Source organism: Acartia tonsa, chromosome 5 (genome assembly GCF_053477335.1).
Source record: "Acartia tonsa isolate MP-2025a chromosome 5, ASM5347733v1, whole genome shotgun sequence".
Taxonomy (NCBI): Eukaryota; Metazoa; Arthropoda; class Copepoda; order Calanoida; family Acartiidae; genus Acartia; species Acartia tonsa.
Window position 1 is genome coordinate 13,880,588 of NC_137264.1, and position 15,563 is coordinate 13,896,150.

The 15,563-nt window shown below is 33.0% G+C and overlaps 1 protein-coding gene across 1 annotated transcript in view; it reads right to left on the reverse strand.

Moving 5' to 3' along the window:
• Positions 1-608: 608 nt before the first annotated feature.
• LOC145318826 (uncharacterized) overlaps positions 609-15,563 on the reverse strand; it is a 53,716-nt gene continuing 38,761 nt past the window's right edge. The window contains exons 9-15 of the mRNA XM_080160464.1: positions 5,635-5,704; positions 5,300-5,376; positions 4,719-4,789; positions 4,371-4,452; positions 3,814-3,897; positions 2,929-2,974; positions 609-1,934 (exon numbers count right to left, since the gene is read on the reverse strand). Of these exons, the coding sequence (XP_080016590.1) occupies positions 1,846-1,934; positions 2,929-2,974; positions 3,814-3,897; positions 4,371-4,452; positions 4,719-4,789; positions 5,300-5,376; positions 5,635-5,704 (519 nt within the window). The 3' untranslated portion in view covers positions 609-1,845. The remainder of the gene's footprint in view (positions 1,935-2,928; positions 2,975-3,813; positions 3,898-4,370; positions 4,453-4,718; positions 4,790-5,299; positions 5,377-5,634; positions 5,705-15,563) is intronic.

Here is a 15,563-nt window from a genome sequence, read left to right on the forward strand (position 1 = left end):
AGTAAAACATAGATAATTGCAATGGTTAGGTAGATGGCTATCCCTGTCTGGGGCAGGCAGGATAGCCCATGGAACAGCACAATAGGTAGATAAGCATAGAGGGGTTGAGTGGTAGGTCTGGGTACTAAAGAGGGAAGGTTTGATGGTTACTTTGACAACAACAGTCTGTGTGGGGGTGATTCTATCAGGTGAGGGAAGGCTTAGATCCTTTATCCTCAGGGTTGAGGTGGTGCTGATAACTTGGTGGTTGAAGGGGAAGGTTCTGGTGCTTAAGATGGGAGAGGGAGGGGTAACACCCCTCCCTCCATTTGCAGGACAACTGAGAGATGAAATCAATACCGTTATCTGACATATTTTCAGGTGGCTTTACAATTGTAGAATAACAGGATTTAGCTGGGTGCGTAGCATCACTATAATGTCTTGGTTTCTGCATGGTCCAGAGTTGCCGCATACCACAAAAACAATTAAATTTGGTTTTAAGTTTCTAACTTATTGCACTAACATTTAAAATAATTTAATTTACAAAGATTAATTTATCACATTTTAATAATACTACTGGCTACGCCCCAAAAGGCTTATAGGGGCACTTGGAGGAGGGGGGGGGGGGGTGAGTCGACCTCCAACTTGATATTTTAAGTTTCAAAAGATTTATTTTGGGTTTGGGGGATTTTTTCTAATGACGATTTCTCATACTTGTGGCTGTACCCTCCCAAAAATAATTATAAATCTTCCCTAGCCAACTACTGTAAACGGAGAACCATATCGGTTCAGCGGTATCCTTTGCTATATACACAGTCAGACAGAAAGACATCCTGTTACTTTTAGATAAGGACGATTATTTACATAAACTAAACAAAACATTTTTAAAAATCGTGGAAAATCAAACATTTGCTTCAATACAATATTCTGTGAAATATAATGAGGGCTCGGCAGCCGCGCGTCACCCGCCTTAAGGCCTCAATGAATTCTACCTTTTACAATTTTACAAGTCAGCCTGACCCAAATATCCCTCTTTTCAAAATATTTTTTAAAGCACCCAAACGGGTAAAATTTTATGGCTTAGTCGCGGCTGCCGAGCCCCGAATATGAATACATAAAAGTTAGAGTAAGAGATTCAAAGGTCTTTATGAGATTCAATAGCATTTGGTAAAATACAGATTTAAAATTAAATCAATATTATTTATAAATGATTAAACTATACTCTAAATAAGATAATTAATTTTCAAGTATGGATTCGAAACCGATTAAGATGAACCCAGCAAAAGTGTCGGACTGATTATGACGTAAAAAAAATAATTAGCCAATGAGAGGCCACTTTAAACTTTACCATTGGTCAATAATGGCCTCTCATTGGCTAATTTTTTTTCTCGTCATAATCAGTCCGACACTATTACTGGGTTCATTAATATCCGTTGGATTAGAACCAGTTCTATGCCATACTGAAAAATCATGTAAAACATCGTATTATAAACAATTTCCCATGAGTATTAAAATAAAATTAATAGCAGTTTTTTAACCCCGAGGGGCCGAAGGATAGCTGATTAAAAAATACAATAACAGTTAAGTTCGTAACAAGGACGGTTCTAAGCTGTATATAAATTTATATCAGGAATCTACAGGGATAAGACAATGACTGATAATTGATATACATCCCCAATGGTGCTACACAAAATTACCCCGTATCTCTGATTACAATTAGTGGTTGAAAAGTCAACTTAATTAACCTACCAATTTAAAATTCAATGAAAAGTCCCCAAAAATGTTAAGATAATGAATTAGAAAACATTATTATTGACTTCGGTAACTAGTGTAATAAACAGCCCACTGTCCCTTCCTTCCCTGTGTTTAGATAGTATTATCAAAAGCATCATAATAATCTTCATTATCTTCAGTATTATCATCATATGCTGTACTTCCATCACTTTGATCCAAATCTGAAAAAAAGGAATAAATAATAAAAATCGCAAAAACCTCTTAAATATTATTATACTAGAGTTGGCTCAATATAACTATATCGCTATTGGCTAGTTTTCTATAAGTACATATCTATTTATCTATTTCTCAATAAATCAATTTTCCTCCCCCGCCATTACTATCTAAAAGAAAGAAGTAAATATTTATTAATTTAAATGATTTTAAAAAGATTATTTCAATTATATTTTTTTCACATTACCATCACCAAAGGGTTAATATGATTAAAATTTTAGTTTTAATATTTTAACACAAAGAAAGTGTCGCCGCAATCGGATTCTTTTAAAATACAGTTTTCTTAGATTTACTCTATTATGAACGTATATTTTTTATTTATGAAATAAGGATTAAATACTTCAATGTAATTCAAATATCTACATGAAGTGAAAAACTTAATTCATTCCATAAACAAATAGGATAAAGGTCTTATCGCTTTGGTCAATGAGAGTTTAATGAGGATTATTGGAGCACTATGAGTTAAAAACACTTTACCATTGGAAGACTCGAGCTCATTTATAGACGTTTATTTCCTATATAGATCTGTCATGGATCTTGATGCAATAAAGCAGGCTGTTTTGTAAATGTTAAAAATTGGAAGATTTCATTAAATAAAAGTAATCGCAAATATACTTAGTAAATAAATGTCTTTTGTAGCTAAACGAACAGGCTGTAAAAGTAAGCTGTATACCAGATGCGTTTTGATAAGGGGTATCTTTACACACAAAAAACAGCAGCCTTTCTTAAATAGTAGCCGAGAAAATCATATTTTTTAAAACATAGCGTTACGGACATCAAAGAAAAAATCACGAAACCTTTACAAGTCAAAATGTAAATCTCTTTCGTAGCGAAACCAAAGCTTCACTGTAAAGAAAAACCATATTGGTTCAGCCATTAACCAGATCCTTGGCAGCCACAGACAGACACATAGACATCATGTTACTTTTCTATAAGGATTACCTTGTAAAAATTCAGTATCTACAATAACTCGTTTTCTTGAACCATCCTTAAAATAAAATATTTTATTAGAATGGATTTAGGAAATACGGATATATATTGACAGGGGAAAATTTGTCGTCAATTTAGCTAGCTAACACTGACTTCATTTATTGGTCAAAATGTTCATCAAGTAGAAAGGACAAGGAAATGGGATAAAGGGGGTGTGGATGGGGTTATATTTATTTTAACCAGCTGCGAGAATCACTTTATCAGAATAAATGAAAATCTGGTGCTACATCCAAGCCCCCCATTTATTTGGCAAAGGTTAAGAAACGTGATTTTAAAATATTGGGTACCAGTATTATTTACAGCCTAATGTCCCCTCCCTCCCTGCATATCTACTAATCTAGCCATGAAGAAAAGTATAGTTATTTCTCGCATCGTATTATAAACGGCTTTCCGCGGATATTGAAAGTACAATTATGAGATTAAAGCTAGTTTTTTTAGCCCCGTGGTACCGGCTAAAAAAACTGGTTTTAATATTATGATTGTACATTTCTATATTCGTAGAAAGCTGGATTTAATACGATGCTAGACATAGTTTTTTCGTATGGATGAGAACCGGTTCCTATCCACTGGATTCGAATGAAAACGAGAAAATATTTTATTTTCCTGTATAGCTTTGCAACCAATATTAATATCCGCTGGATTAGAACAGGAGCCATACTGCAAAATCATGTATAGCATCGTATTACAGACAACTTTCCACGAATATCAAAATAAAAATCAATATAATATAACCATTCGTTTAAACCCAGGCCTCTCGATGTTTTAATCTTATGATTTTTTTACATATTAATATCCGCGGAACACTATCTATAATACGATGCGCTAAATAACTATTACCTGATTCCCATCCAGCTCCCTAGCATAGATTTCTTGTTCCATACAATTATCATGTTCTCTCATACATCTAGCTACCTTTCTAGCCTAGATAGATAGATAGATAGATAGATAGATAGATAGATAGATAGATAGATAGATAGATAGATAGATAGATAGATAGATAGATAGATAGATAGATAGATAGATAGATAGATAGATAGATAGATAGATAGATAGATAGATAGATAGATAGATAGATAGATAGATAGATAGATAGATAGATATATAGATAGATAGATAGATAGATAGATAGATAGATAGATAGATAGATAGATAGATAGATAGATAGATAGATAGATAGATAGATAGATAGATAGATAGATAGATAGATAGATAGATAGATAGATAGATAGATAGATAGATAGATAGATAGATAGATAGATAGATAGATAGATAGATAGATAGATAGATAGATAGATAGATAGATAGATACCTCTGGAATAGTCATCAATGACCCCCAAACTCCAGAATTGATGCCATGGAAAGATAGATAGATAGATAAATAGATAGATAGATACCTCTGGAATGGTCATGAGTGACCCCCAAACTCCAGACTTGATGCCATGGAAAGCCATCTTGAACAGATACTTGTTGGCGGCCCTAAAAAATTACGTTTTTGAGACCACTGTATTGGAGGTCCTTAAAGCCATACAAATGAATACTTTCATATTTCTTTTTCTAATCATGAATTTACTCAAAGTGCTTAGCGGGTAAAGATCCCATTATTTTAAATAAAATCACCACTTCTGCAGATCAAAATTATTGGTTAATAAAGTTTGAACACCACTAGTTTTGAACCAACGAATAAGATTTCATGGTTATAAAACTTTTGGTACTTTACAGTCCAATGCAAAGCCTGAACTTACCCCCATAGTTCTGATGGTTTGTCCAGATACATAATTCCAGATTCCATCACTCCTGATAAACAACGCCAGATCTAATAATAATTAATATTAGCTAGGGATAGGACAATGGGAAATTAATTAAATTCAACAGAATCAGAGATTGGTAGGATTTAAAAATCAGAAAATGTCTTAAAATTGACTTTTCTGTTCTTCATATTTTTCCGATTTCTGAGGATGGTTGATAACAACTTAGGATTAGACCTAAAATCTCAAATATTGCAGACAGCAAAAGGGATAAGACAATGACCGATGAATTGATGTACATTCCCAATGTTACTACACAAAATTACCACTTCTGTAGATTACAATTAGTGGTTGAAACTTTTTGAAACTCATCTTAAAAAAACAAACAATCAAATTCATTAAAGTCCTCAAAGTTATTAAGCCAACGAATAAGAAAACGTTATTATAAAACTTTGTGGACTAGTGATATAAACAGCCTAATGTCCCCTCCCTCCTTTGATTGTACGACTGATGGTGAGGAAGTCTTAACGGATGCGCTACGTGTTAGCTACAGTCACGGGGATAATGCTGGATTATACCTGGAGCTTACAGGAATCATCATCCTGTTGAGCTGATCTTTTCTTCTTGATAGAATTGCTATCCAGCCAAGGTTCATCTAAAATATTGAATGGTCAACTTAATTTAGGTTTTCTACCGTTATTGCCGTTTTTTAACGGTAATTAACGGTGCCAGGGCGGTAAAATTTGTTTGAATCTTTCTCTGAATTTTAAAAATGAAAAATTTTGTTTTTGGTTGTGTCTTGATATCTTTTATAGTTTCTGAGATAGCAGGGTGGGGAGGCGTTTTACGCCCCCCGCCCCAGAATAAGGTTATTTAGAGGCCCCCCGAAATTGGGTTAAAATGGTTGTGTTACCTTCTCCAATGATAGTTGTTCCATTTCCACTTCGTTTATATTCCAATTCTTCTTCGTATAATTTCCCTTCCTGTAAAAAAAGATTATTAATAAACTTAAGGGATAAGTAACAGGATGTCTGTTTGTCCGTACCTCTTAACTGATATGTTTCTCCTTTACAATATGGCTCTTGATAGGTATAGATATTTTTGGGGAGAGTAACATTAAGGACGTTTTTGAGGTGGGTTAAATAAGAGGTACTTAGGGGGTACCTAATATATTTTTTATTAGACAATTAAGGGGGGTACATTGAGGGGTTTAAAAAATTGAGGGTGTTAACAGGCCTTTCACCCCACTCCCTTTGGACGTTAATGAATTCCATTCTTCTCCCAAGAGAATATAATGAACCCCCCCCCCCAAAAAAAAAAAAAAATTATATTTACTTTTTCCTTAAAAAACTAAAATTGAAAATGGGTGGGTAAGGTAAAAACACCCACACTCAACATAAGTGCAATAAAAAATTATATGTCAATATATTGTCTACAAGTTTAACTGGGGAGCTAAAACTTTCTTCCAAATGAGGCAAAGTGTATATACAAAATTGCCATTTATGGGCAGTTCATGGGCTTTAAATCTTTTTAAATAAGTTTTGATGGCTTTAGTCCAATAGATGTATTACCCTAGAAGGGCTATCAAACACAGTAATCCGTACAAGAAAGTTTATCTAAGAAATTCAATGACAAAGCCAATACTGTCCTGTTGTGACGTCATAAATTTCGAAATAGGAGAAGGGAAGAGGGGAAGAAAATCTTTTCAAAGGAGATGGGAGAAATGGGGTTCTCCTTTCCCTTTTCCTTTTCCAAATTTATGACGTCAAAACAGGACAATATAGGCTTTGTCAATTCAACTATTTTAGCTTACTTATTACGTACTAGCGGTCGTGCTCCTAGCATCTAGGAGCTCTGTATTCAGATAAGTAAGGAAAATACAAAAATAGCCTAAAACCATACAGGGATCTATAAAAAGCTTCCTTAAAATAGAGATCTAAATCGTTTCAGTATTTATCAAAGTCTTCATTCCAACCAATAATCTAGACGGATTGTTCCTATACCGTGTTCTGAATAGTCCAAAGTACTAAGGTGGATTCTTAAAAAACTAAAAATGTTTTTAACATAAGATTTTTAAATTTTTTTTTGTAGATTTTTTATGCGATTTTGGAGGATTTTTCACAAAAAGTTATAGCGAGCCTCACTGATTTTAATGAGCCAGTAAGCCAAAAAGTTTTTTTTAAAGAATCCACCTCTGATTATGGATCTAGATCTACTATGTATATCTATTTTTAGCACAATGATTGTTTAGCATTTATGTTATAGTTTCCTATAATATTAATTTGCACCCAAAAAGCCACATTACACTGGTACTCAGAGTTTTATAACCACGTTATCTAATTTGTTGACTTAAAAACTTTAGGTAATTTTATTAATTCTTTATTGTTTGGTTCAGTACAGAAGGGGTAATGTTGAACATAATCATTAGGGATGTACACAGGGATCTAAATGCATAAGACAATGGCTGATAAATTGATGGACAACCTCAGTGATGGTACACAAAACTATTACGATTAGATTACAATCAGTGGTTGAAACGTTGGGACACTCAACTTAATAAACAATCAAAATTTAATAAAAATCCACAAAAGTGTTAAGCCAACGAATAAACAATAAACATGCGTTATTATAAAACTTTGGAGACTAGTGTAATCAACAGCCCAATGTCCCTTCTATCACTGGGATGTACATAAATTTATCGTCCATTGTCTTATCTAGCTTCCCTATAAAAGATAAAAATTAATAAAAAGAGGGAGAGGGTGGGGGGGGGGGTCAAATGAAAAATAATTGGAAACTATCATTTTCTTATCATGTTGACTTATCTTTTCCAGGGGTATTAAGGGATAAGACAATGGACGATAAATTGATATACATACTCAATGATAATAAACAAGATTACCCTATCTGTAGATAAATATTATTGGTTAAAACTTTTAGACACTAATTGTCTTAAAATTACTATTAATAAAAATTTATTAAAAGTAACCAAAAGTTAGGAGTCAATAAACTGAACATAATAACTTTGGATACCAATGTAATGTCCCCTCCCTCTCTGAATCTTTTCTTTGTTATCCTCAAATCATTGAGATTATCCAAGCTTTTACCTGGCTCTCATAATACATGGATACGTTAATGGAAGTTGAATTATATATACTTTTAAAAAACTATAATACAAAGTAGAACGATGTCTGTTTGTTTGTCTGTCTGTTTGTAGCGAAGGATCTCGCTAACCGCTGAACCGATCGGGTTCTCCTTTACAGGGTAGCTTCTCATAGGTCCCAGGAAGGTTTATAACTATTTTCTTGGGGGGTGGGACACCCTTAAACCCCCCCCCTAAAAAAAAAAATCCCCCCCCCAAAGTTTAAAAAATTTTTTCGAACACAGTAATAGTGTCTGACTGATTATGACGTAACAAAAAAAAATTAGCCAATGAGAGGCCGTTATTGACCAATAGTAAAATTTATAGTGGCCTCTCATTGGCTAATTTTTTTGTTACGTCATAATCAGTCAGACACTATTACTGTGTTCAAATTTTCTTTAAAATCTTAAACACGAAAAATTGGTTTTACCAAACCTCTTGGGGAAAAGCCCCTAGAGGCTAGGGGCGAAGCCGCTAGTGTGTATTATATAGCTTTAAACTATTTGGGGTAGTATTAACTTTTCTTTTATTAACTTTATTTTTTATTTATAGACAAACTTTTAGTTTAGTTATTTATCGCATTGTATTATAGACAGCTTTCCACCGATAGTAAAAAAAGTTATAAGATTAATTACATGCAATTTTGTTGGATACTATTAGTTTTTTATAATCTATTCCCAATTTAATAAAAGTACCCAACGTTTTGCAGCGAATAAATCTAAATAATCTAACGGTGTTTATTTCATCAAATAATATAACTAAGTTAAGTTGAAATGTAACAATTGGACTGAGGTGGATTCTTTAAAAAAATTTGCCCCACTAAGCGATTAGTGGGGCATTTTTTTTAAGAATCCACCTCTGATGTCTCTGAGAATTTATTTTTATAAAAAAAACTATGCTACATTTTAAAATTTGATTAGTTACATATCATTTTGTTTGAAATGACAAATAACATTTAAGGTCCAATTTTGACAGTCATTTAATCTGAGGCAACTTTTAAAAAAATTATATATTAAGCAATAATCTCATATTTGTACACTATGTTAAGATTATCGTATTATAGACAGCTTTCTGCGGATATTAAGATTAAAAATTATAATATGAAATACGATGCTATACATGATTTCCAGTATGGCTGAACCGGTTGTAATGATATGAAGTTCCTTAATATTAATTTTGTGAAGTTAAAGATCTCAGAAATTGCTGGATCAAAGTAATTATATTTTTCAGGGAATCATTTTATTTGTCTTTGTAATGGTTTTAGGCCATTTTTCTGACCCCATCCAGTTCTCCCCTATAGTCGATCTAGTGGAGAAGCATTTAACGATGTAAAAGATAATTATATTAGTCTTAATATCCAAAGAGAGAGAGGGGACAATGGGCTGTTTATTATACTAGTTCCCAAAGTTTTATAATAACGTTTTCTTATTCGTTAGCCTAACAACTTTGGGGCTTTTTATTAAATTTTGGATTGGTTATTTTGTTAGGATGAGTGTCAAAATGTTTCAACTACTAATTGTAATCTACAGAAGGGGTAATTTAGTGTATCATCATTGAGGATGTAAATTAATCAATCGGCCATTGTCTTATCCCTTTAGATCCCTGACAAGACAATCATATTAGTCTTAATATACTTTTTTTGTTATTTGTTGAAAATATTAATGTGTCCTAATAAAATATTAGTCAAAGCTTGCAAGAAATTAGGCCGACACATATTTCAAAAATACAATAGACAGTTTCTAGAAATATTTATGCTTTAATAGTACATTACATTTTCTACCATTCAGGGCCTGTTAATGTATTGTAACACTATGGTTATAATGTTTTTAGGAACCGTTTAATGTTACTCATGGAGGAAGGGGACATTGGACTGAATATTACTCTAGTCTCCAAAGTTTTATAATAACGTTTTGTTATTCGGTGCTTATCAACCTTGGGGTCTTTTAGCGATTTTGATTTGTTGAATATTTTAGTTGAGTGTCCAAACGTTTCAACCACTTGTAATCTAAAGATGAGGTAATTTTGTGTATCATCATTAGGCATTTACATTTAGATCCCTGATACGTTATTATTCTTTTATAGTCGCAATGCATTTTTTAGAAAGGCTAGAAAAATGAGTTTCACGCGACTTAGGCTCAGAAAGAATAGCTTTGAATGACCAGTCATTTATATTTTTGCATGGCGATGTTCGTACGAAATATAAATATTTTAGTTAAAGGTTTTTAGACTTTTGACTGTATAATAACTTGTTTGTGTTTATGGGCCAAGGCATGGCATTCCCCTCACAATAATACTATTGATATAATAATCTTGATTGGGCTGTACAAACTAACAGTATTCAAAAATTCTGATGTAAAGAAGATGACATTTTGTTCATCATAATTTGTTTATTTTTTGTTGTCCTATCCCTTAAGACTCCTGTTTTTAAACTATTTTCCATTTTTATAACACTAGCGGTTTCGCCCCTAGCTTCTAGGGGCTTTGCCCGAAGAGGTAATTTAAAAAAAATCAGTACCACTGGTGCAACAACCATCCCATTTTAAAAAAAAATTAGGGGGATTTTTTTTTTGGGGGGGGGGGGCGGTTGTGGGAGTCACAACCCCTCAAAAAATAGCCTAAAATCACCACAGGACCAGTAGGTATATTCCCTGAAGAGTAGAATCCAATCGGATTAGTGGTTACCGAGATCTTAAGGGACAAATTAAAAAACATTATTACTTTATACTATAGGATTATAAAAATAAATCAAATAGATGCAACTATCAATTTGTCTGTCTGTCTATATGTATGTATGTCTGTATTTCTATCTGTCTGTCTGTCTTTGTGTCTGTCATTGTGTCTGTCTTTGTGTCTGTCACTGTGTCTGTCTTTGTGTCTGTCTTTGTGTCTGTCACTGTGTCTGTCTTTGTGTCTGTCTTTGTAACTGTCTTTCTGTCTGTCTTTCTGTCTGTCTTTCTGTCTGTCTTTCTGTCTGTATTTCTGTCTGTCTTTCTGTCTGTCTTTCTGTCTGTCTTTCTGTCTGTCTTTCTGTCTGTCTTTCTGTCTGTCTTTCTGTCTGTCTTTCTGTCTGTTTTTCTGTCTGTCTTTCTGTCTGTTTTTTTGTCTGTCTTTCTGTCAGTCTTTCTGTCTGTCTTTCTGTCTGTCTTTCTGTCTGTCTGTCTTTCTGTCTTTCTGTCTGTCTTTCTGTCTGTCTTTCTGTCTGTCTTTCTGTCTGTCTTTCTGTCTGTCTTTCTGTCTGTCTTTCTGTCTGTCTTTCTGTCTGTCTGTCTGTCTGTCTTTCTGTCTGTCTGTCTTTCTGTCTGTCTTTCTGTCTGTCTTTCTGTCTGTCTTTCTGTCTGTCTTTCTGTCTGTCTTTCTGTCTGTCTTTCTGTCTGTCTTTCTGTCTGTCTTTCTGTCTGTCTTTCTGTCTGTCTTTCTGTCTGTCTTTCTGTCTGTCTTTCTGTCTGTCTTTCTGTCTGTCTTTCTGTCTGTCTTTCTGTCTGTCTTTCTGTCTGTCTTTCTGTCTGTCTTTCTGTCTGTCTTTCTGTCTGTCTTTCTGTCTGTCTTTCTGTCTGTCTTTCTGTCTGTCTTTCTGTCTGTCTTTCTGTTTGTCTTTCTGTCTGTCTTTCTGTCTGTCTTTCTGTCTGTCTTTCTGTCTGTCTTTCTGTCTGTCTTTCTGTCTGTCTTTCTGTCTGTCTTTCTGTCTGTCTTTCTGTCTGTCTTTCTGTCTGTCTTTCTGTCTGTCTTTCTGTCTGTATTTCTGTCTGTCTTTCTGCTTATCTATCTGTCTATTCTATTGGCTTTCTTTCTGCCTGTCTATCTTGCTGTCTATATTGCAGTCTGTCTGTAATGAATGAACACTTATGCATGGTGGCTTACAGCTCAGTTTCTTCCATTGTTGTCTAAATAGAGTTGGGCATTTCCAGGTATTTGAGGATAAGTAATAAGTATATTGTTATAGTTGGGTATTTTCAAGGATAAGAGGATTAGTAAGTTGTTGTTTAAATAGTTGGATATTTTCAGGAATAAGAGTATAGGTATATTGTTTAAATAGTTGGGCATTTTCAGGAATATGAGTATAAGTATATTGTTGTTTAAATAGAGTTGGGCATTTTCAGGAATATGAGTATAAGTATATTGTTGTCTAAATAGAGTTGGGCATTTCCAGGAATAGAGTCATAAGTATATAGTTGTTTATATAGTTGGGTAGGTAACTTTACAAAGTGTCTCAAAAATCAGCCATGTCACGTCATAAAAATGAGGGAGATGAGAGGAAAAGTGAGAAAGAAAATCCCTAAAAAAGAGATGGACAATTCCTCGTTTTTATGACGTCACTTTGAGACACTTTGTAAAGTTACGTTGGGCATTTTCAAGAAGAGAACCATAAGTATAAAATTTAAAATATAATAGCTGAAAAGGAAAATATGTTAATAAAAGAAAGGGCATAATAATAATTACGTGTTACTTCTTATGTCATATGTTAAATAGTTTGAACCAACCAATCAAGATTTAATATATGTGCCCAATTTTCTTAAGCTAACCGGAATTATCGAATTAATTTCATTGCCTAATTTTACTATTCCTTCATTACTGACTTATTCCTGCGACAACAATTAAGCATTTTCTTTGGTGCTTTCCCTTAAATTGCCTAGCAAGCATAGAACCCTTATCTTGAAACAAATTAAAAATAAGTAACGGAGGGGGATTCTATACCTAGGGTGCCGTAACCCTGTGTGACTTCCATTACCCAATATAACCTAACCTAGAAAAAGGTAAACCACTAATACACCTAAAATAACCCCTTAATATATAATTCAATAAAATAAGGTGGGAGGGGTGTTTTAGTGCTCACTGATCGCTTTAAGAGAAACCACCATTTCTTTAAGATATATCTAGCCGCCCCTAGCTAAAATGGGCATGAAAAGCATAAAAAGAAGTGTTTATTATCATAATGATAAACACTTTCTTCATTTATTTACTGTGCACTTTTTATACTTTTATATAGCCACAGGAATCACAGAAGATAAGACAATGGATGATAAATTGATATATGTATTTCCAATGATGATAAATAAAATTTCTCCTTCTGTAGATTAAATTTGAAACCATCCAATCAATATTCAATATACTATGATAGGGTGTTTTGTAAGTCCGACGTCTATCACTAATCGAATTCAAACATCCAACAGACAACCAACTTTTCACAACCTTTGTCTGAAAGTCTTAATTGCGCTTGTGTTGTGACTAAACAATCTTAATTTTTTTTGCACAATTATTATCTTAGAAGACTTGCAAACATTTATTTAAAAAGAAATTACAAGGATACAGTTTTCCTCCTTTGAATCTAAATGTTCTTGTTGGTTACTTTCTTTAAATTAATTTTGCACCCAGCTCAAAGTGACAATATGACAAAAGAAAAAATTGCTGAGAATTTTTTAGCAAATGATATCTCTGCAAGGAAAATTAGTTTTAGGGATCTTAAGGGATAAGACAATGGACGAAAAATTTATGTACAACCCCAATTACAAGTTAGCAAAATCTTGAGTTGCACCCAGCTCAATATGACAAAAGAAAATTTGGCTGAGATTTTTTTTTAGCAAATGATATCTTTATAAGGAGAATTATAATTATTTTTTTCAGCTTCGAAACCGATAAATATCCGCTGTATCAGAACTGGTTCTGATTCATACTAAAAATCATGGATAGTATCGTATTATGGAAATTTTCTTTTAATAATAATATTGAAATCATATTATTAATGCCAGTTGGAACTAATCTTATAATTTTCTTATTATTCTGAAAAGCTGTCTAAAATACGTAAGATAAATAACTATTTAATACACTTTTCATATCTTTTATCCTAAAAGCAAAGCAATAGATAATACATTTATGTAGCAGGATAATCAATAAGTGATAATTTTATCAAAAAAAGTAACTTCTTTACTTACAGATGTTGTCATCCTAGTTTTATGACATATATAATAAATGTTGATATTAAATGCATTAATAAATAAATGCAGTTTTTCTGACTTTTTTATTTAGTTTCGCATCATTTAAACTAAATAAAACAATTAAATAAAAAATTAGAAACTTCTTTGCAACAAATTTTCCTCTCTGTAGGTAATCAAATTAATTTATAATTCGAAGTAGAACAAGGTTTGTTTGTCTGTCTGTCGGTTATAATTGTCATATAATCTCATCAACCGCGCTGGACTGATTAGGTTCTCCTTTTTAGGGAACATTTCTACTTATTATACTTTGATTTAAAATTATATGCTTGGGTTATCCTAATGGTCTATTATCAGCATCTCTGTCTATCTATCTGTACTCTATTATCAGCGTATCTGTCTATGTGTACTCTATTATCAGCATATCTGTCTTTGTGTACTTTATTATCAGCATGTCTGTCTATCTGTCTATACTCTATTGTCAGCATGTCTGTCTATATGTCTGTAGTCTATTATCAGCATGTCTGTCTATCTGAACTCTATTATCAGCATATCTGTCTTTGTGTACTTTATTATCAGCATGTCTGTCTATCTGTACTCTATTATCAGCATATCTGTCTTTGTGTCTGTCTATCTTTACTCTAATGTCAGCATGGGACTTAATTGTTTCGTTTTGTTCAACTCTTCTGATGTGTGCTTTCTTTATACTGCAAATACATGTTGGTATAGACCAATCTTAAATAAGTATTTCGGATTTTAAGATCTAATAAGAAAGTAATAGGATGTCAGTCTTTTTCTATGTTCTTTGTACTAAATCATCTAGCTAATTGCTGAACCGATATGGTTCTCATTTACAGTGAAGCTTCTCTTGTCCTATATAAAGGGTAATGTTGTTTATCATAAGTATTAGTGAAGCATAAAGGTTGATGTTTCTTATTTAACTCTAATATATCCTGTGTAATACAGAAAGAGTATAATTTAGACGTAGCATCAGACCATTCTCACAAAAACCAAGGATTTTTCATTAAAATCTTAACAATTATTTTCAGTTTTAACCAGAGATCTTAAGGGATAAGACAATGGGAGATAAATTGTTGCTGGACAAAGTGTCTCAAAGAATCAGCATTGTGACGTCATAAAAATGTGGGATTATCCATCTCTTTATTAAGGGGTTTTCTTTCCCACTTATACTCTCATCTCCCTCATTTTTATGACATCACATAGCTGATTTTTGAGACACTTCAAATTCAATAAAAGTACCCAAAGTTTTTGAGCCATCAAATAAGAAACCATAATTATAAAACTTTGGGTACCAGTGTAATTTACAGTCTAATGCTAATTTCACCACTAATAATAATGTAATCCTTGTAAAAAATATCAAGTCATCATTTTTAAAAAGGAGAAAACTGCAAAGATGTCTTTTTAGTTTATTATCTTCTCACAATGGATATATAATATACATGGATATATTGACAGGGGAAAATTTGTCGTCAATCTAGGTTGCTAACAAGGGCATTTATTGGTCAGTTCGTTCAGTTGGAGGGGAGGCAATGGGTTAAAAAGGTGGATGGGGGGTATCGTTATTTTATCCAGCTGCGAGCTTCACTTTGACAGAGTACATGAAAATCTGGTGCAACATTTATGTAATAACACATCGATTGTTATCACAAACTATTCTATTTTGTCTCCTCTTTGTTCATTATGATCTCCTAAACAGATGAATAACATACTAGATATTTACAATAGGGAGGGAGGGAACATTGGACTGTAAATTAC